Below are 22,394 nucleotides of genomic sequence, written 5' to 3'. Positions count from 1 at the left end.
CACACACACACACACACACACACACACACACACACACACACACACACTCAGGTGTGTCCCTGTGTGTCCGTGTCCCCGGGAGGCACCTGTTGATCTCCTCCAGGAGCGCGGACACGGCGCTCAGGTCCGGGTCTCTGACCTCTTGAACCAGGGTCACGTCATACTCCGCCAGGATCTTCGGGGAGGGGGCAAGGGGGTCACCCGGGAGGGACAGCACAAGGTTCCGACTCCCAGTCCCCCTCCGGGGGACCCCGTGGCCTTCGAGCCCCGCCCTACCCGCCCCCTCCCTCCACACCTGTGCCGGAGTCCCGCCCTTGCCCCTGCACCTGGGCGATGAAGCTGCCGCAGGCGGGATCAGCCACTTTGTTATCCCCGAAACTGCGGATGTTGAAGGCGCCCACGCGAAACGGGGCTGCACGGGAGGCGGCCACCTCTGGGGCCGGTGCCAGGGGCCAGAACAGGACCAGCAGCAGGGCCAGCAGCGCCCCGGGCAGGCGCATGGTCCGCGTACAAAGCCGGCTGCGGAGTCCAGAGAGGACGCGCGTGAACACGCTTCCCCACTCACACCGACACATTTTTACATCTCTTACCCGTCTGCACTCCTGCACCTCTACATGTGTCCACACGTTTACCCTGGTACTCGTGTGTAGATGTCTCTGTCCCGCTCCCCTTTCCTCACCCTCAGAGTGACGAGCCAGACGAAAGGGAAAAAGTCTGTGGCTCTCTGCCCCGCTTCAGCCTGACCTCTGCCCCCGATCCCTGGCCCGTAGATCTCCAGTGGGAGGGGGACAGGACTCACGCGAGTCGGGAACAGGAGCCGCCCTGCATAGGAGGAGGTTGAGATTATGTGACCAGGGCAACGCCGAAGCACCAGGTTCTGGCTCCTGTCCGCACGGGCTTCACAAGCCGGGGTCAGTCCAACTTCCGAGGACCTGAGGTTAGTTCAGGAACTCAGGCTTGTATCTGGGGTGAGGGCGATCAGCTCGCGGGCGGGAGCCGTCCAGGGCCCAGCATCAGAATCGGACAAGATTTCAGCCCCGTGCAGACTGTATTTGAGCATCTAGTCTCGGGGCTGTCCCTTTCTCAGCCGGTAAAAGGAGTGGCCCCGCCCCCTTTGACAGTGCCAGCCTCTGCAACGCGATTCCACAGGAGGCCGAAAGGGAGGTGCTGGGCATTCACCAAATTTGAGGTTCTGATCCTGTCCCTTACACCCCCAAATGGTCAAGACTGGGAGTGGGGAGAAATTGGTTCAAGGCAGAATTAATTCTCAGAAAGGATGGAAGAGGTGGGAGGAGCTTTAGACTGCAGGAGGGACACCAATCCAACACCTTCTTGGTCCCTTAGACTTGGTCCCCACTCCTTCCCTGTCAGACTTGTATGTGACAGCTCTATTCCTCTCCTTCCTCCTCACAGGAGGGCCCTTGTCTTTGGTGGCTGGAACCTGCACAAGGAGGGCCAGGGCACACCCAAGTACATTAAGTCACCCATACCCAGAGTTAGGAGTGCCCTGGTGATATAAGCACATGGATGGAGCCCACAGAGTAGGATGGCCAGGTAAGGGTGTGGCCCTGGTTCAGACTCCAGCACTGCTCCCCTCCATATCCCATGCATGGACACAGAAACTGAGAGCCAGCCATCCACAGCTACAAACACTAACCCATTGTCCACTACCCACATCCCCACCTGCTGCCAGTCACAGACACACCGCCACAATCAGGGCTTCACAGCCCTGCAAAAACAGCAGCCTTCTGTGCACTTGGGGGTGGCCTGTCCTGTGGCGGGACAGCCAGAAACTGGAATCTCAAGAGGACACAGTCTTGAAGGCTTTAATGGTTTTAACATTTTATTGTAAACAAAGGAAAAATCATTTTATTCACAGCCCCAAATGTGCCATTTGGGATTCTATTTTTGTCTTAAATCGCTCTGTGGTTTGAAATGTACAATATGGCTTTCTGGCCTCCCTGGCTTGCTCAGGAAGGGTCCTGGCAGTGCCAGGGAACAGCAGACAGGCTCTACCTGCCCAGGGTGCCCAGCTTGTAAGTTCCAGATCCCATCTTCTAGCACTCCAGACACCTTGGCCCCCAAAGGCCACCTCTGTCCATCACCTCCATCACCTGCATGATTCAAGTCAGCCTTTCCATGACCTTTGCTTTTGTCAGAACTTTCTGGGCTCAGATCCTTCTTGGCTCCAGCCTTGGCTTCCAGACCATGCAGTGACACTGATGAATGTGCATTTGCTCCTGGGTGGTGGGCCTACCCCAACCCTAATCCTTCCAGGACAGGCAAGTCCTTACACAATGACTGTCTGTACCTCCAGTTCCCCCTCTTGTGAAGAGATCACAAACTCTCCAGCATGCTCCAGGATCTCTATGTCATCAGAGGCCACCATCGTCACCGTTGCCTGCTCAGCCTCGATTCCTGCCCGAGTAGTCAACACAGCACCTTCTCCTATGGCTGAGGCCAAGGTCATGGCCACTTGCTCTGTGAGGCTCTCAGGGGTGGCAATGGTGATGGTATCAGAAGCAGCTGCTGCACTGGCTGCCATTCCCTCATCTCCATCCACTGTGACATTCTGGACGATGATTTGGTGACCAGAGCCTGCCTGGTGCACAATCTGCTGTACTACCTTCATGATGTGGCTGTCCACCTGGAGAGGTGGGAGACAAGGCTCAGGTCCAGGGCCAGGACAAGGAGGAGGGGAGGCCTCAGCTCTCCACATCATGAGTAGAGGGAAGGGACCTAAGTTCCCTCTCCTATTTCAGGGCACATCCTCACCCCTCAGGATCCAGCCAGACTTCATTCTTTGGTCCTAAGTTCTAGGGTAGCCTTAGAAATCCCACACCCCCATACCAGGCTTTACACCCCTGACCTGACCCAAAATCCCCCACTCCTGCCTACCCTCCACCCCTACTCCACCTCAGTCTGTGTGCCCTCAATGATTTCTGTGGCTTCACTGGTCTCAGTGTCTTCTGTGGTGGCCTTGAAAAGGGGAAAAAAAAGAGGAGCTCTTATCAAACCTGGAAGGCCAGGACAGTTTACCCAGTAATATCCTTTTTTCCCAAAGAAATCCCACCCTTGGTTCCACCCCTCCCCTCTAAATCTTACCCACCCCATACCAACACAGTGTGTGCCCACAACCCTGGCCCACACCTCAATGATGTACTCCTGAGTATCAGCCACCACAGAGGAGAACTCCACCAGCACCGTGTGGGCATCCTCAGCCAGTGTCGGGGTCGATGGGCTAGCCCTGGACACCACCACTTCTTCCACCTCTAGCAGGCAGCCTCCTGCACAGACACTTACCTGGTGAGGGCCTGGGCTGGCCCATGGGAAACCAGCCCCACCCCACCCCCACAGCCACACGGAAACACCACCCACCCAAAACCCAAGTCACCAAAGGGAGCCAGTCCCACATGTCAGCCTCTCAGAGCATGCCACAGAAAGCATAAGCCACACGCACCCACCAAGTCAAGGGGAGGTGCATCCCCAAGCTCCATGTCCCATGGCACAGGGTTCCCTAGGCTAACCTTTGGTCCGCAGATGCCGGTTGAGGGTCCCATGCTCAGCAAAGCCCCGGCCACACTTGTAGCACTTGAAGGGCTTCTCCCCGGTGTGATGCCGAACATGCCGCACCAGGGAGCCCTTCTCCCGGAAGCCTCGGCTGCAGAACTGGCACACGTGGGGTTTCTCCTCCAGGTGTATCCGAAAGTGCACCTGCTGGGCATTCTGTCAGACAACATAGGGTCAGCATGAGGCCCCTGCACCCAGGACTGCCAGCACAGCTTCCCTCCCTCTCCCCCTTCAGGACTCTCCTTTTGTACCTGCCACACCAGCTGCTGGAGGCCCCAGGTCAAAAAAGCTCACACAAGGGAGTTTGGGGCAGGCAGGGGGGCTATTTGTAGGCAGCTCGAGGTCAGAGAGTTGGCCTGGCCAACGCAGATGCAGAGAAGGAATCTGTTTGGGTAGGCTGAATCCCAAAGCCCCAGCAAGTGACATGGCAGGACAAGAAGAAAGGGTAAACAGTAGCACTCTCCCAATCCTGGCTCCCATGCGCACATCTCTTTCCTGCCTACACCCTGGTTTCCTTTCTGATGAAGGGGAGAAATAGCCCACCTTGGTCTTATAACGTTTCCCACACTTGGGGCAGGCATATGGACGCTCATCTGAGTGTACACGACGGTGCCCCTTCACGTGGGCAATAGTCTTATAGAGCTTCCCACACTCGCCACAGCGAAAGCGTCGCTCTCTGACATGCACCTCCTGGTGCTTCTTCAACAGGTAGGCCTTGGGGAACTCCTTTCCACACTGCTCACACCTGAACAACTGTTGTCCTGCAGATGAAGGGAGACCAGCCCCCCAGGGCACACACTGAATTCATCCCCAAGAATCCTGATGTACCCAGACCACAAACACATAAACATACAAAGACAGAGATGTGGAGATGTGCAATGAGGCCGACACACACATCACAGCCACTTTTGTGTCAGTCCCTCTCCTATATCCCTGGGAGGGGAGTCTCCTCTACAGCTTCACAGCTCACCCCCCTTCCCTCTCCTGCTGCCTCACTGGATCCCCTTCTCAAGCCCTTCTCAGCTATGAGGGAAGGCCAAGGACAACAACAGACAAGAGCCTAAGCCCAGACCTACCGACATGGGCTTTGGCATGCACTTCCAGGGCCGGGGCTGACCCGAAGACCTCCACACACTGGGGGCAGGAGTACTGTGTACACCCACTCTGGGGCGCTGGCTCAGCCTGTAGGGACAGACAGTGATCTCCTAAGACTATGCCCCCCCCACAACAAAGAGATAAACACAGTGTGACTGACCCAATGTGCGCATACAGAACATGACTAATTCAGTCTATTCTCCACTCTGACGTCAAAGCGATCCTCCTCAAGCCTAGTCTGTCCCTGCTCAACTCCCTACTCAATAAACTCCAAAGGTTCCCTGTTACCTCCAGGATCAATATACAATTCTGCTTGGCATTCAAAGCCCCTTTCAACCTGGCCCCCTCCTACCTTTCCAGTCTTCTTACACCTGACTCATTCCCATAAGTACTCTGTGATCCAGTGGCCCTGGCCTCCTGGCTCTCCCTCAAACAGGGCACACTATCCTCTGACCTCCAGCATTCTGACTGGCTCTCTCCCAAGCTGTGAATCCTCTCCCTCCTATTTCTGCCTCCTCCAAGTCCCACTAAACTCTCACCTTCTGTAGGAAGCCTTCTCTAGTCCCTCTTAGCACCTTCCCTTTGAGATGATCTCCAATCCACCCTGTATACAGCTCGTCTGTACAATTCTTTTTCATGCTGTCTCCCCCTTGGGCTGCAAGCTCCCTGACAGCAGGAACTGGCTTTCTCTTTCTTTGTGTCCCTAGAACTCAGCACAGTTCCCAGAACACAGCCAGTACTTAATTAATGCTTGCTGACTGACTAGTTTTCTGCCCTGGACGTTTGTGCAGAGTTTCATCAGAAAAAAGCATAAATGGGATCCTTTAACCCTGGGGCAGAGGAGAGGCCCACAAATGAGGCCCACATTTGCACAGTTATGGAGTGAAAGGGTATGAGGTATGTAGGCCCCTTTGAGCAGTCCTAATTATAGGGCTTCCCCTCCAGGAGGCAGAGGCCACCAGTCCCCAAAGTTAACCCCTGAGCTGTAGAGGAGCACATGGTGTAGACACCTACTGTTTGCACTTCTTCCACAGCTACAAAGTGCTGCTCTCCTGTCCTCACCCCCTCAGGTCCTGGCTCCTGGGCAGTGCCAACACAAGGCTCAGCTGGTATGGGCCCTTCTTCTACTGCAACTCTCTCAATCATGAGACCTGAGTTCTGCATGGCTTGTCTCAGCAAATTCTCATTGCTCACCTCCCCTTCAGATGGCACCTTTTCAGGGACTGATGTCTACAGAGAACAGGGAATATCAGGAAATGCTGTGCAAAACCTAATAGAGAACTCTACAAAGAAGAGTCACTTAAAAAATGTTTCCTGACATTGTGGCTGGAGAATTGGTTAGAGGGATCATTTGAGTTTTGGTCTAGAACAGCCCGCAGAGGTAAATTTTACCAAGGAGAGTCTTGGGGAGCAGGGAGGAGAGAAAATGACTCCTTGCAGAGGCTGAGCCTCACTCTGACCCTCTTCCACCAACTCCAAAAAACATCCATTGTGCCCAAGGAACTCAGTCCTGTTCACTCTGATGAAGAGGCCCACCTTCTCCTCTCTTCCCCTCACATGGTAGCCCTGAGATTTTCAAGGGCCCACCTACCCACCACAGGCATTAAAAAATATATGGGACTCTTTTCCTAAGGAATGGGTTTACAATTCTGGGCTAAAACAAAGACTGGAACTTTTCTTGGTAATGAAATTCTTCATAACCCTGCAACCCTTCAGGAGAGCAAAGAATAGAAAGGAAGAGAACAGATCAGCTAAGCTGTTCCCCACCAGAACTCAATGGATAGTCAATGTGCCCAATTCACAAAGACCCTGCATTCAACCTAACCCAAACACAGTTACCCACAAAGGGGTAGTGCTAGGGAATATCTCCAAAATAGGACCGTTCATTTTCTTCCTGGAGAATTGGCAGAAGACACTGTCCTCACTCCTTCAGTGAAGGAAAATCTAATGCTTTTCATTCAGATAGAAACCTAGTCCAACCCAACCTAGCACACAGCTCTTCCCAGTCTAGCCAGGAGCTCCACTTACCTCCTGGGCTAAGGTTTTCATGTCCACGGGAAGCTCCTGCATCTGGACATGGACCTCATGGATAACAGTGCCCTTGTCATCGGTGACAAGGTGAATCACTGGTGGTGTTGTCTCAATGGATTCACTTGTGATGGCTGTGACTGTTTCGGTGTTTGAATCATTGGATCCTTAAAACAAAAAGGAAAACTAAGACCATGAGAAAATCATCATCCTTCCTACCAGGTGCCCACAGGGCAACGTCCCTGGAAAGAAGTCCAAGTTCTAAAGAGGAGAAGGCTAGGGGGATAGGATCTCCTACCCTGTACCTAAGCCATCTTGTGGTCAGTAGTCAATCATTCCTGGCTTCTCTCATCCTGTCTAGCACTATCATCCCCCACTGTATATTGAGAAGTAAGAGGCCCCAAGACTGAGTGACATACAAAGGGCAGGCACTTCTGTGCACCTTCCTGTTTCCAGGAACAGCCCAAAGACGTCAAGAGCAGAGACAACAACAGATCTGTGCATCCTGTGATCCCGTATCCTAAGAGGATGTAGACAAGTCACCTGCTATGAAGAGCTCTTCGCTCCTTATCCCTTAATTAGCTCCTTGTGGGAGGCAGTCCAGGAAGTTCCTAGGTAGGAGGACAGCTACTTGCTATACCTTGGGTTCATCTAGAGAATTCACAAACCTGGGGGAACGTCTTCTTTGCTAACAACTATTTCTTTGTTCATGTTGAATCGGATTTTTTCTGTACATGGAGTTAAGGATTTCAGGTGTCGGGTCAGAGCTCCAGACTCTCTAAAGCTCTTCCCACAGTTCTTGCACTTGTAAGGGCGCTCATCTGGTGAGAGAACAGGGTCAACAGTCATACAGAAGATGAAGAGCAGAAAACAAACCCTAAGGGGAAAAAATGTCTTTCCCAGGGAACAGCCAGAGGCAGCTCTTCCCACCTGGCATGTGGCTGCTCAGAGCCCCAGCTTCATTAAATACCATCCCGAACTAGACCAGCAAGGCCAGGATCCCAACTCTGCCCCAATCCCTTCTCTGCCTTCCATGTGTGCAGAAGGTGGAAACAGTGACGCAGCTCCGAATCCAGTTCTCATCTCACCTGTGTGCCGCCGGTGATGCCGGATGAGAGAGCCCTTGGTCCTAAAGGAAGTTCCGCATAACTTACACTCATAGTCCTTCTTGCTGCTGTGTGTGATCATGTGGGCTTTGAGGATACTGGCCTGGGAGGGGGGAAGGATGGTTGTCTGTAAAATGGAACACCTGACCCCACAAAACAAAACACAACAGAAGTAACTCTGAAGAATAAGAGTAAAATGCCTCAGGGTAGAAAGTGAACAGCAAACTACTATACCCAAAGTACCAGAGAAACTCCAATGTCAAGCACCACGAAGGGACCTTGGCCTGTTCAGGCCAGCTCACCGTTTTAAACGTCTTGTGACACAGCTCACACACGTAGCGTCCTTCCTTGTTGACAAGCAGCTTCACCTTTAGTAGTTCAGTGGAAACATCGTGCTCGGTGTCATCAGGGCTAACAGGGCCTTCTACAAGCTCACTGTCCCCAGGACCACTGGGGTTTTCAAAGACATGGTCTGTTGCTGCAACAATGACTTCTTTGATATGACCGCTGCCTGGGGAAGAAAAGTCTTGCCACCAAAGAAAATTCCTGATAGCCGAAGAGTGGGAAATTGTTAGGAAACTTGGCGCTGGCCCAATTTCACATGGACAGCCTGGCCTTGGATGTTTCAGATGTTCCTGGCTCTTTGTGGGGAAACACAGGAATTGCCATTCAGGCTAGAGATTTGCTGCCAACAGAGGCCTAAGGAAAGAAGTAGACTAGGTTTCCAAAGGTGAGCTTGAAGAATGGATCTAGTCAGTCTTGATCTTAATAGGAACCACAGGCTTTGTTCTTCTGAAACACTACCTGTCAAAAATTCCCCAACTCATACCAAATTTGAGCTCAAGGGAAACTAAAACAAGGCTTCCTCTGGCCCCAAAATGGCCCAATTTTTCCCAGGACAGGACACACAGACCTAAAGCAGAGACACAGCCAGAAGCAATTTGCTCTGTCTGGACCCACTGCCTTTCCTTTAGAAGTACAGTAGCCTTGAAGAAGCAAATTCCAACGTTTGTTCTACCATTTTAAAATATCAGGACAATGCTATCATGCTTCTTCCAGGAGGGACCAGAAGGGAAACTGCACTAAACCAGGTCACAAGAGAACTTGGGCTTAAGTTTCACACTCTGACAACTGCCAACATTAAGCTCCTAAAACAATGTGTATAAAATTTATGAGGTTGTCCTTAAAGACAATAAGCAACCTAATAATACCTGATTTTGGCAAGTTAATTTTTCCTGCTCTGGAATCAGACTTTAAGGAGCATATCCCTACAGAACCTGGGTAAATGAGCCAGTGAGAAGAGATTCTCAAACCCTAGAAAGTCACACATGTCATCCTTCCTCAGTACTATGTCCTTTCACCAGCAGCACTAGTTGCTAAGTCAGAACAGAACACAAAATACAAAGCCCCATGTAATCTGTGCCTCAAACACCAGGGCAGAACTGGACCAAGGTGCCTGTTTACTCTGCCCCAAAACAGGTAGGTGGTCTCATTCTGTGTATACATCATTACTTGCCTGACCTCCCATCAGCTATCTCACTGCCACACATTCCACCTTACTACTCTGGTGACCAAATTTTCCTATTTCTCTTTCTTTAAATAAAAATTTTGCAGGAGGCAAAAATAAATGATAATTAAATTCTTTCACTATTTAACATGCTTCCAAATTATCTCTTGTACTTCACTACTTAAAGATGTTAGGTAGATGGAAAGTGTTGGATTTGGAGCCAAAGAAATGGGTTCAAATTCCAACTCTAACACTTATTAGACATCTGATCTTGGACAGTCATTTTACCTTACTAAGCCTCAGTTTTCTTATTCATGAATTGGGGGAAATAATTCTTATACTACCTATTTCAGAGTCTTAATAAAGTTCAGAGTTTCTATAAAGTGTTACAGAAATATTTATTAGTGTTAAGAAAAATTTCTTTTGACCAGTCTTGTGCCCAGTCTTCAGGGTAGGGCATTTCAGGTGGGGAACTACTTCTACTATGGATGCTATAGCCCCTTCTCTACAACTTTAAAAGTGTTAGAGTACAGGAGTGGCTAGGTGGCGCAGTGAATAGAGCACTGGCCCTGGAGTCAGGAGGACCTGAGTTCAAATCTGACCTAAGACACTCAACACAAAAAACTAGCCATGTGACCCTGGGCAAGTCACAACCCCAATTGTCCTACCTTCCCCCTCCAAAAAGCAAAACAAAACAAAAGTCTTAGAGTACAGGTTGGTGAAATTGCTTGATATTTGGAGTATCTTGTTAACTATATTGGTTTCGTTTGTAATCCTATAGATTTCATTTAAAAACATTTCAATACAAAGAGGTTCACAGGCTGTAAGAGGGTTCCGGGACACAAAAAAGGGAAGAATCCCTGCCTTACTTAGAGACATGCCTGAGCACTGAGAGAATACAGGCTTACTGAGCCAGCATGTGTCGTGTCAGTGGTGAGAACCTTTGTCTTCCAGATTCTTAAAGTAGTCCTTTAGACAATATGCTATGCTTCCTCTCATTAAAAAATATGCTCCTATTATTGTCATTATTAAAAAATATATTAGTACATCAAATGCCTCTATTTCTGAGACAACTGATGAGCAGGGATTGTGTTTTCTGCTGTGACGCTAACTAGGTCAGCCCTGGACTCATTAGTGGTGAGATTTAACCAGCCAAGCCTGTCAGGCCAGCCCCAGGAAGCTGGAAGGAGGGGCAGGGGCAGGCAGGATACATATGTATTCTAGGATATGTAAGGGTGGGGGGTGGGAGGGAAAATTGGGGAGGGTAAAGGGGAGAGAGATGCAGGAAAAACTGGGGGTGACACAATGGGAAACCAGAAAGAAAGAAATGGCAATAGAGGAGTGGGGGCCTGGTAGCCAAGGAGGAAGCATTCCAGCTAGAGGAAGGCAGCAGTTGGGAGCCTGTGCCTTGTGTACCTAATTACATGGCTGGCACCAATGTGATCCACATAATAACTACCAGGATCAAAGCAGACTTTCAAGAACAAAGTGGGCGTCTGACTTTGGACCAAAGAGAACTGGTTTTCCAAATAACACCTTCCCTGAAACAGGAATTGCAAACGAAAACCCAACTATTACCTTACATTCTACACAGTCAGGTGCTGCTGCCTATGGATGAAATCTCTTCATTTGTATGAATGTTCCAAGAATTTAAAAGAAAGAAGAGATAGACCTTCCGACAATGTGGGGGAGGTGTCAGAGACATGCCTTTTAGTCTAAGGCACACTAACCCCATTTCTGGCTATCTCAGCCTCCCCTCCTGACTCACCCCATCACCCTCTCTTCCCCAGCCAGGTCTTCTCTTTCTCTCCTCCTCCACTCTGCTTGTATTAAAAGGTTCATATCCAAAACAGCTTCCTTCAAGGCCTTGCATTTTTATACCAGACTCCCTCAAAGACCGGTAATGTGCTTCTTGGCAGAGATCCCTTCCCACCATTTTCTGCCCTAAATCTGTATATACTTGACTCTAATCCACAGAAGAGCTTCCTCCTCCCATCTGAGAAGCCATTTACATTTCTGCCCTTCAAAGATGCACTAAGCACCAGCCTCCTCCGGGAAGACTTCTCTGATACAGAATCGTCCTAATTTATAACTAACTTCCTTTCAGTAGCCAATGCCTGTATTCCATTCTCCATGAAGTACCTGTCTGTCTTTGCACTGTAATAACAAGGACACTGTCACCTTATATTTTCAAAGTTCTTTTAACTTTTTTTTTTGCTTTTTTTTGGAGGAGCCATTGGATTAACTGACTTGTACAAGTTCACATGGCTAGTTTTTGTATTAAGTGTATGAGGCCACATTTGAATTCAGGTCCTCCCGACTCCAGGGCCGGCATTTGATTCACTGTGCCACCTAGCCGCCCCTCTTTTAACTTTTGAAACATTTTGCCATTAATTCAATTCCTCATAATGATATCCCTGTGACACAGGTAGGGTTGGACAGGGATTATTTTCTCTATTTTACAGAAAAAGAAACTGAGGCTGAAAGATAAGAAGCAAGCTGTTTATAGCATATAGAATTCCCACCTCAGCCCATCCCACTACCATGCTTGTCTCCAGGTCCACCCAAAATATATGAATCTGTGTAACTGATGAATATCTATCTTATTTCTATTCAGATCGGGTCTTAGCAAAATCTGAGCAATAGAGGTCCCAGAGGCATTGACTAATGAATGCCTGTTGGGGCTAGACACAAAAAAGGGAAATAAGAGAAAAAATGGACTGGGGGTGGGGTAGATAAGAAGAGACAACCTCCTACTCCAGACCTTGCCCCTCCTCTAGGCCTCAATCTGTGGTACACTCTCTTCTGAAAACTACTTTCAGAAAAGGTTCTGGTATCTGTCCTAGACACCCTGAAACACAGCATGAAGCATACGATCTTGAACACAGTAGGTATATAAAAAGTATGTTACTGAATGAACGGACTGGTATGACATGATTGTCCCTCATACAGGACAGTCATCTCCTGTGTGAATGCTTTTGCACTGGCTGGAAGGCACTACTTCCTTACCTGTGTCTCTTAGGATTACTGGTTTCCTCTAAGACTCAGCTCAAGTACCAACTTCTACATGAGGCTTTTCTAACCTCCCAAGATCCTGGTGTCTCCTCCTCCCTCTAATAAAGACCCTGTAACTACTTTGTACACATTTTGCAAATGTGTACAAAATATATTTGCAAAATTTGCAAAATATATGTACATTTGTTTCCCCAGTAGAATATAAGCTCCTTGCAATCAGACACTGATTGCCTAGCACCTAGATGGCTCTTAAAAAATGCATGTTGATTGACTGACTGTGACTGAATTCTGTCCTCTAGGGCAACTTCGGATTTCTTTTCTACTCTAAGCTCTCTCTCTGGAATGAAAGATTCTGTCCCTTGTTAAAGGAATTTCGGGCATCAGTCAGCAAGTGTGATTTTGAAGGTAAAAGGCCTTATGCTAGTTCTAGAATACATAGCTCCAGAGTACGGATGAGGATGAATATAAGATCGTGGGATTATAGGAGTTAGAGCTGGCAAAAATTCCAGAAAGTATCACTCCAACTCCACCTTTTCAGCTGAAGAACCTGAGGCCCAGAGAAGGGTACTGACCTGCCTACCAAGCTTACGAGTTTAGAGAGAGTACATGGGAGAATGGGGACTAAACTAAACCTGGGCCCTCTAACCTGGCTGACTCTCAACAGCCCTTAAATGGAGACCATTAAAGAGCATTCTCTCTCATTCAGGAAACAGCAACATCCCGATGGCCAGAGCCCCACTTACCAATGATGTCTGGAGCACTGCTAACATCCTCTGAAAGTGAAGATGTCTCCACAACAATGTGAGCCACTGTAATGGACTCCTCCCCAGATGGGACCACCTGCTGTAATACAAGATGGACTACATGGAGGAAAAGAAGTCAGGGAACACAAACCACAGAGAAAGACTCTGACTCTATTGATGTCTTTTATTTTGGGTAACAATTACTCTAGGAAAATTTAAATTTAAAAGGAAAATAGAGAGAAGCTCTATTATTCAGGGAGAGGGCTGTCAGAACAAGATGAATCCTTCCATCTCTCTGGCTGGGGACAGACTCTCCACTCCCAAACACCAAACTGTGTCCATTTCACAAGGTGTAAGTGTGCTATGTGACATGTGAGAGGCTGGGGGACTGGGAAGGGGATGCACCTAAGGGAGAAGGACAAGTAAAGAGCCTTTGCAGCTTCACAGGAAAGTCATTGTTAGCCCTTTAGGCTCCCCAAGGTAGGGAGCAGCCCCCAGAGAGGACACCAGGACACTGTCCTTACCTCCTGGCCCAGCAGGGCTGCTGCTGTGGCTGTTGTAGCTTCCTGGGGTGTGCGCTGACATGCCTTCTGTATTTTGTGCTGCACAAAGTCTTCGAGCGTAGTGAACTCAGATTGGCAGCGGCCACACTTGTGCACGTCATCTTCGTCTGAAATGTATAGAGCAGTACTGAATAACTTTGGACATGGCTGCTCCTATATAATCTCTGAGCAGGAAGAGCCTTCAGGGGATCTAAGCCAACCTCTCCCTTAAGGAAGAATCTTGTCTAGGACATCTCTAACATGTGACCATCCAACCACAACTTGAACACTTCAAGATCCTTCATTACCTCTCAGGTAACTCATTCCATTGTCCAATCAATCAACCAATAAGCATTTATTAAGCACCTACTACCTTACACACCAGGCATAGTGCTGGAGTTGAGAGACAAAAATAAAACAATCGCTGAATTGGGGAAGACAATATAAAAAATATATAAGTATATCCAAGATAACTCAGAAGGAAACACTAGTAGTTGGGAAATAAAAAAAGGCTTTTTTGTAAGAATTGAGTTGTGAAGGAAACAAGAAATTCTAAGAACCAGAGGTGAGAGAAGAAGGCATTCCAGACCTAGGTATGGCCAGTGTACAGACACACTGATTAGAAATGGAGTGCTATGTATAAGAAATGGAAGGCCAATCTGGCTAGTCCACAGGGAATGGGAATGTATAAGGCTAGAAAAGTAGTTAAGACCAGGTTGTAAAGGGCTTTAAAATCCAGCAACAGGGAACCTCTGGTGTTAATCAGTTTATTGAGTAGGGGAGTGATATGCTCAGACCTGTACTTTAGGAAAATCACTTTGGCATCTGTGTGGAATATAGGCTGGGAAAAGACAGGCAGGGGGACTGTTTAGGAGGCTACTGCCATAGTCCAGGTCAGAAATGAAACAGCTCTGATTGAAAATAAGTTTTCAGAATCTTCCTGATGTTGAACTGAACTGTCTTCCTGCAACTTCCACCAGCTAGTCCTAACTCTATTCTCAGGAGTCAGAGTAAGCTTGACCCTCTTCTGCATGACAATCCTTCAAATATGTGAAGGCAATAGTCATATATCATTCTCACCTCCCCCCACTCTTTTCTTCTCCATGTTAAATGTCCTCAGTTCCTTAAAAGGATGGTGATCAAGGCCCAGGACCCTGCTCACCAAAGATGACCAAAGAACAGATAATCTGGAAGCTGGCCACCCTAGGATGCTTCTTTCCTGAGGGATCAGCTGCTGTTCTCTTCACTTACTGATTTAGACTAACAGAATCCAGTTCTGGGCACTGTTCTTGAAGGCTCTTCAAATACCACTGGGCTTATACTGGCCCTGGCTCATCAGGGGATACCATCCCATCTAGAGCTGTGGCCTACATAAAACTGCAAGGGTTAGCTAATATGTTAGAGGACAAAACTGGGATTTAAAAGATCTCATCAGGTTAAATGATGAACTGATTTGAGATGAAGAGAGAAATGAGAAATTTAATGGGGAGAAACAGAAAATACTACACTTGTGTTTAAAAAAACAGACTGCACAAACAAAGGAGGTGGAAGCTGTGGGTAAGCAAGTTCAAGCGATGATGCAACCACTGAGTGAAAAATCTGGGAGTTTTTGTGGATGGCAAAGTCAATATGAATCAATGGTGCAATGAGGCTATCACAATAGCTAAGGTGATCGTAGGCTGCATTAAAAGATGTTTAAAGCAGGAAGCAAATGAAGTGAGACAGTCAACCAAGACTTATCTGGAGGGGACTCAAGGCTTTGTCAACATCTCAAGCTTGCTGCCTCTAGAAGGTCACTGATTCAATATTTGGGGACTGCTCAAGCTGTAAGAGGTAAAAGGCAGCTCAAGTAACAAGAATCCAGACTGTTTTTAAAGACTGATATTTGTGCCCACCATTCAAATACCTGTCCTCCCCAACTGGACAGGCACAGTTTCTATCAAGAGGGTAAAGGCCCCTAGGATGTCCTGGGCTCTGGGCACCACCCTCACACTTTCAGAATGAGAACCAGGACATCCAACCTCTCCAGGTTACTAGAGGACACTTAATAGGGTCCCTGTTGTTGGCACAGCTACTACCTAAAACCTGCCATAGGTCTACCCTTAAAAACCTCATCCTGCACAGGACTAGGGCAAGATAAGCAAGGCAAGAATTAAAACCAAACTTTGTATAGGTCAGAACCCCTTGCCCAAGACAGGACCAAGAAAAGGAGCCAAAGCTTAGCTCCTGTTCCAATCCTTTCCCAGCTTCCTTACCCCACCCTTATTTACCTCCATCCCCACTTGCTGAGATGTAAATAAAGACTCTGTTCCCAAGAGATGCAGGCTACCTGGAACTGCATAAAGCTCTGGGCTGCCTGGCTGTCTGGCAGAACTTAGAACTGGACAGTGCTCTAGGCCAAGTCTGGGAACACAGTGAGAGCTCTAAAGTCCAAGTCCAAAGATTTTACAAAGCTTGATTCCTGCTAAACAAATCAAGGTCTTTTGCAAAAGCTCAGGAGAATCTGGCATTAACTCTCCCAGATTAGCACACTGAGGAAAGAGGAGTCCTGACATTCATCATCCCCTCTCTGATCTTGTGCTACCCTCTTCTACTTCTGATTATTCTGAAAGGGTCCATCACCTGCAATCCAATCCAACAAGCACTTATTAAGTGATGTGTGTGTGTCTGTGTGTGTGTGTGTGTGTGTGTGTGTGTGTGTGTGTGAACTGGGGACACAAAGGCACAAGGTAAAAGGTAAAACAACCCCTGCCTTGGAGGAGCTTACATTCTACCAGGGGAATACAACATGTAAAGAGAGAAAGGAGCCAAGGTTCAGCTAATCATTAAAAAGAACATTTGAAAAAGAATAAAGTATATTAAATACCAAAAAGTACAAAGAATGGCTTCCTGGAGAACAGGAGTTCTTAACTTTTTTTTTAATATTTTGATAACTAAATTAATATAATGGGTTTCCTTTGTAATCCTACGTATTTTATTTTGTTCAGTGGTTATCAGTCATGTCTGACTCTTTCTGACCCCATTTGGTGTTTTTCCTGGTAGAGATACTGGAGTGGTTTACCCATTTCTTTCTCCAGCTCATTTTACAGATGAGGAAACTGAGGTAAATGGAGCTAAGTGACTTGCCCAGGGTAGAGTCTGAGGCTAGATTTGAATGAGGATGATGTCTTCCAGACTACAGTTCCAGGACTCTATCCATTGCACTACCTATGCATTTATAAAACATTATTCTGAGAATGGGTCCATAGGCTTCATCAGAGGGCCAAAGAGGTCCAGGACCCAAAAAGTGGAGAAGTCCTGCTGTAGGAAATGGCTTATGAGCTTCAATACGAAGAGAAGGGAGAAGGGAGTAAGTACATTCCAAGACACAGAAGAAAGACTGTCATGGAGACAAGAGGATTGCTGAATGAGAGGAACAGCAAATAGACCAGTTTGGCAAGGCTTCAGAATGCACAAAGAATAATGTGCTATAAGACTGGAAAAGTTGGCTGCTACATCAAATTGAGATTGCTTAAATGCTAAGCTGAAGAGCTGGTATTTTATTCTAGAGACAAGAGAGAGCCACTGAAGGTTCTCAAAGTACTTGTACTTGAGGAAGGTATTTTGGCAGCTGTGTAGAAGATGAGGTAAGAGAAAGGAAGCCAGAAGTACAAACAGGAGATGATTTTAAGTCCCGGCAAGGGGTGAATGAGCCTGAGTAGGGGTTGTATTAGTAGAAAGAAGAGGGCAGATGAAACAGATGTTGTCAAAGGGCACTTAATATAACTTAGTAAGTCATTAGATATGGGGTGTGAGAAGGAAGGAAAAGCTGAGGTTGACTTCAAGATTGTAAACATGGTTGGACTGGAAAACAGTGGTGCCCTCAGAAGAAAGGATTTAGGGGGAAAGATGATAAGTTCTTATTTTGGACATAACTGAATTTGAGATGCCTATTAGACAGGTAGTTGGAAACATCTGACAGGTAGTTAGTGATATGGGACCAGAGCACAGTCAAGAGAAGAAGGCTGGATAAATAGATCTGGCAGTCTTCTACATAGAGATTATAAGTGAACCCATGGAAGCAGGTGAGATCATCAAGAGAAAAGGTATAGAGAGAAAAAAGGTGATGGCTCAAGACTGTTTTGGGGGATCTGCCCACAGTTAGAGAGCAGGACATGGAGGAGGAGGAGGACCCAGCAAAAGAGACTGAGAAGAAAACATCAGAAAGAGTATCCAGGAGAAGGTGGTCATCAACATTGTCAAGTGATGCAGAATGCTCAAGAGAGATGAGGATTAGAAATAGGTCAAAGGATTTAGCAATTAAAGAGATTGCTGGCAACCTCTGAGGGTAGTTTCAGGTAAACAAAAAGGGTAGAAGCCAGAAGCAAGTGTGAAGTAAGCGGGAGTAGAGGAAATAAAAATCATTTCTATATCTTGGACTGTTGAAATCCATCTCTTCTGGAAACTGTCAATGTTTTTGGACTTTTTTTGCATTAAACAGCTTCAATAAGGACCTGATATCCCAGATATAAGGAACAAACATAAATATATAGACCAAGAGCTATTTCCTAGTAGATAGTCAAAGAATACAAACAGTTCTCAAGAGAACTGCAACAACTATATGGCACAACTGCTCCAAATCACTAATAAAATGTAAATCAAAAAAAACTCTGAGAATTCACTCAAAATCCAGCAAACTGGCAAAGATGACAACAGATTTAAACAATCAGCGTTTTAGAGAAACTAAGGCAAGGCACAAGTTCAGTTAGAACTCGGCTGAAAAGTGCCATAGGGAACAAAGGGTTGAGCTGAGGCTGTGACCTGATCAGGTAATTGACATACTACACTAGGATTATGTAGAAGGGCCCTGGGGTAGATGTCTCTTCCTGACTCACAACTTTTCAAAGGCAGAAACTCAGTCATGGCTGGAGGACTCCGGTCTGCCCTCTAGTTAGCCAGGTTTAATGTGCATATATAAGGCAGGAGTACATCAGAAAAACCACAGGAAATTAGCTCCTTACATCACAACCGATTGGAGGCTCTCCCAGCTTCCAAGACCTGATGGCTTCATGCAGACAACACAGCATTTCCAGGGTGACCATTTCATACTTCAAGAGACAAATCTCGTGAAAGTAATTCTCAGTCAAAATCTCTTCTTCCCTCTCCCTCACCCACTTACCCTCCTCTTTCCCTGGTTCCAGAAAAGAGGTTCAATTCCTTCTCTCCTTGGTCACAAAGACCACCAGAGGTGGTGGTTCCCTAATGATAGCTAACTTTCTACAGAAATTGCTAAGTTCCAGCACTGTGCTAAGCACTTCACAATGATTATCTCATTTGATTCTTACAACAACCCTGGGAAGTAGGTGCTATTATCACCATTCTGCAGATGAGGAAACTTCAGCAGGCAGAAGTGAAATGACTTGCCCAGGGTCAGTAATACAGCCAGATAGATGCTTTCTAGGACAAGAAAATGGCAAGAGACAGAAAAACTGCAAAATACCCTGTGAGACAGCAGTGACCCTTCCTCTAAGGGCATGTCGTACCCCTTGTCGGCCGGCCCATTTGAGATTTGTAGAAAATTAAGAGCTGGAAGGCACTTTGGAGATCAACACCAGCATTCTACAGACGAGGCAGCTAGATAAAGCACCAGGTCTTTGGTCAGGAAGATGAGTTGCAGTTTGGCTTTAGACACCAGCTGTATGACCCTGGTCAAGTCATTTCACTTCTGCCTCAGTTTCCTCATCTCTAAAACGGGGATCATAACAGCACCTCCCTCCCAGGGCTATTGAGAAGATCCAATGAAAGAGTAAAGAGTACTTGGTACATGGTAAGCACTATAGATGTTAGTTATTATTATGAGAAAACGGAGGCCTAGAGAAACTAGTTAGCGCTCCATCACACAGCAAGACCATGGCAGCCCTGGGCCTAACAACTCAAGTTTCTGGCCTGCAGACCCTTAACTCCTTCCTACATCACAACCCCTTGATTTCCGTCCAGGTCTGGCAATAACGCCGGCTTAGGTGGACCCAGCGTTGGCCGCGATAGTGCGGATCGGGTAGCTGTGGGGGTCCGTAGGAAAGCGGCCCCGCCTCCCTCCACACTCCCCTTCCCAGGCCAGTTTCAGCTGGGGTCAATGGGGGCGGGGGCTGCGAGGCAGGACAGCGAACACGAGGGCCTAGGCCAAGGCTAGGGAGAGAGGCGCGAGGTGAGGGGGGAAAGGCGGGGTGCCAAGAGGGGGGAGGGGCAAGCGAGGGGGAGGGGCACCCGTGAGGTCACGTCAGTCCCAGGGTCAGGGGTCAGGTGGGGACCGCAGACTCCTGGCCGGCCTGACTCGGCTTCCCCTCTTTACCTTCTTCGCTGAATGGCGTCGCCAGGCCAAGGAAGCCGCCGGGAGCTGAGGCCGCCGCCGCCGCTGCGCCTCCTGGCTCGCCCCGCTCCCGCCCGACCCCAGCCCCGGCTCCTGCCGTATGAGCTGCCGCCACCCGCACGGCCATTGCGCCCTCCATGTCGCAACGCGCCGCAGGAAGATGGCGGATTTACGACCGTGTCGTCATAACAACGGGCCGGGCTGGGAGGGAGGAAAAGAGGGGCAGGGCAGGGGCGGGGTGAGATGCTGGGCGGGGCCAGAGGGAGGGGTGGCCGGAGTTGGGAGGAAGAGCTCTGGTGCGTCCAGGCCAACGAGGGAGGGGCGGGCTGGTTGGGGCCCTACCAGAGCCTTCCCTCTCGGAACCGCCCTGGTGCACCGGGATGGGGCTCTCCTCCTTCCCGGCCTGCTGCGCGCCGGCCCCGGGCAGGCCCTGCCTCCTGAGTGTGAGCACGCCCGGTCCCCGATCCCTCGGCCCTCCCTGCAGTTCTTCCCTCCACTGCGTGGCTATGGGCTCGGAGTGGGGAAGATCTGAGTTCGAATCCGCCTCAGGCCTGGCCTTGGCAGGTCCCTTAACCGGTTTGCCTTTGTTTCTGCCACTGTGAGATTAAATGAGATAGTATTTGTAAAACTCTTAGCGCATCTCTGCTCAGGCGCTGCGGCAGGCATCTCCTCCAATCTCCCTGATCCCTGCTATATGGGACCAGCCGGCCGTCATTTCTAAACCTCTGAGCCAATACCCTAATCCGGGTCCTCTAACAGACCATTCAGGTGGGGGACTTGGGGTGCAAGATACTGCCCCTGCCACTGGGCTTTGCGAGCGCTTGCCACACAAGGCTCTGGTTCTGGGGCTGCACTTCATCTGCCTGGGAGAACTGAGGGAGAGGGGCTTTAACCCCCTCCCCAGCTCTGCTCCGGAAAAGAGCCGCGAGCTCTGCTGGTCAGGCTATCAAGGAGAGGCTCAGAAGCTCTTGGGAAGGTGATTCTGTGGTATCTGATGAGGGACGGAATCCCAATAGGTTCAGCAGGAATTCTGATCTTATCTAAGACCAGGAAACCTGCAATGGCGTCTGGAAAGAATTCAGCTCAGCCTTGCTTGGAGTTAGAGTTGAGAAAGTTCATTTTACGCCTTTACAGCGGGCAAGAGTCCTTAGGGGACCTACGAGTGAGAGGGGTACATGCTTTTACTTTTAAAGGGTAGGGCTGCCATTGTCAGGGCTGACCAGAGGGAAGGGACCTCAGTGCATAGATAAAGGTTAGAGCTGACCGAGAGGAACTTGTGACTTTAGTGCATAGATAGTTTAGATGAGATTTAGGCCAGACCTGAGGCAAGGACAAAGGAGGAGACTTGAAGAGATTAAGTAAGAACAAAGGAGTCACAAGGGGTTTGCCTAGCCAGAGTGTGGTTAGGGGGAAGGGGCAGAGCCCAAGGTTGGGAAAGGAATTTTACAGATAACAATTTTACAATACAAAGTACAGTTACAACTGCACAGACTGGTTTTACAAATTGGTTTCACAAATTGACCTAGACCCCAGGTACCCCATCAGTATCCACAGCACTACCATGAAGTGTAATTTTGACATCTGTCTATGGCTCTGCTTAATGAAAATCAAGATCATAGTTCCACCTGAAGCCCTAGTACTCAGTATTGAAGGCTCCATCCCGGCCTCCTTCCGGAATGTGGATGAGTCACAGCCCTCCATTGTTCATAACAAATGCTTCTAAATGGAGGGGGGGGGGTTGTTTTTGTTTTGTCAGTGGGTGTGATATGATAATTGCTTTAAAAAAAAAAAGATGACATTGGCTCTGGCTTTGCTTTCTTTTGGTTCTTTGGGTGTTTGACTCAGGATTTAAAAACTGGAATAGTGGAGTGGTGAGCAGTCTTAAGTTGGAGACAAACATTCCCCAGAGTTGTCTAGTGTGACTTCAGGCCTCTGACTGTACTTTTGTTGTTTTTTTTTTTTTAAGTCATTCCAGATATTGTATAATGCATTGTTACTGGGAGTTTCTAGTTTCAGTGAAGGCCGCCTTGCCTTGCCCTACAAAAAGAAATTAATTAAATAAATTCAAACTAGGGTGTTGGAGAGGGGGTTAGTAGAATTACTTTATGTAAACTATGTAATCCTTAAAAAAAAAGCCTTTTTGTATATTCTGCCTAAATACATTTTTTTTTTGTCAGACCAAAATGGGCCTTTCAGTCCCAACAAAGATGTTAATGAAGGCTTTTTAACCATCTACCTGGGAATTCATTGATATTAGTCTAAGTACTTGGGCAAGGGGAAGAGCTTTGCCAGTATACTCATTTAAATTTAGTAGAATAGGACAGAGGCAGAAACTGAGAGTAAAGAAAAAGAAAGAGGGGTGGCTGGGTGGTGCAGTGATGGCCCTGAAGTCAGGAGGACCTGAGTTCAAATTCTGAATTCACTTAACACTTACTAGCCCTG

At 48.1% G+C, this 22,394-nt stretch overlaps 2 protein-coding genes across 2 annotated transcripts in view; both read right to left on the bottom strand.

Annotated features, from left to right (window-relative positions):
- The window catches only part of DNASE1L2 (deoxyribonuclease 1 like 2), a 6,879-nt gene extending 5,729 nt beyond the window's left edge, over positions 1-1,150 (bottom strand). Inside the window, 3 exon segments of the mRNA XM_069063122.1 lie at positions 87-175; positions 327-519; positions 800-1,150. Coding sequence (XP_068919223.1) covers positions 87-175; positions 327-519; positions 800-828 — 311 coding nt within the window. The 5' untranslated portion in view covers positions 829-1,150.
- A 667-nt stretch (positions 1,151-1,817) lies between these two features.
- Positions 1,818-20,136, bottom strand: E4F1 (E4F transcription factor 1). The gene is made up of 14 exons (XM_069062963.1): positions 19,935-20,136; positions 13,589-13,734; positions 13,065-13,164; positions 8,102-8,310; positions 7,782-7,902; positions 7,362-7,514; positions 6,694-6,860; positions 5,680-5,895; positions 4,647-4,752; positions 4,114-4,331; positions 3,528-3,726; positions 3,151-3,287; positions 2,917-2,979; positions 1,818-2,647 (listed from the first exon to the last, which is right to left on the bottom strand). Exons 1-14 carry the CDS (start codon positions 20,089-20,091, stop codon positions 2,291-2,293), a joined length of 2,349 nt encoding a protein of 782 aa, XP_068919064.1. The 5' UTR covers positions 20,092-20,136; the 3' UTR covers positions 1,818-2,290.
- Positions 20,137-22,394: the final 2,258 nt, after the last annotated feature.

The sequence above is a fragment of the Petaurus breviceps genome, unplaced genomic scaffold, assembly GCF_028583685.1.
Source record: "Petaurus breviceps papuanus isolate PSGF00001 unplaced genomic scaffold, PetGlider_PUasm1.0 138, whole genome shotgun sequence".
Classification (NCBI taxonomy): domain Eukaryota; kingdom Metazoa; phylum Chordata; class Mammalia; order Diprotodontia; family Petauridae; genus Petaurus; species Petaurus breviceps.
Note: the sequence above shows the minus strand (reverse complement) of the source record. Positions and strands in the feature narration are given on the sequence as shown.

Coding starts and splice junctions, on each gene's coding strand:
- E4F1 (XM_069062963.1), bottom strand. CDS start 20,091: ATGGAGGGCGCAATGGCCGTGCGGGTGGCGGCAGCTCATACGGCAGGA. Junction 3,727..4,113: donor GGAAACGTTATAAGACCAAG/GTGGGCTATTTC, acceptor GTTGTCTGACAG/AATGCCCAGCAGGTGCACTT. Junction 2,648..2,916: donor TTGAGGGCACACAGACTGAG/GTGGAGTAGGGG, acceptor CCACCTCTCCAG/GTGGACAGCCACATCATGAA.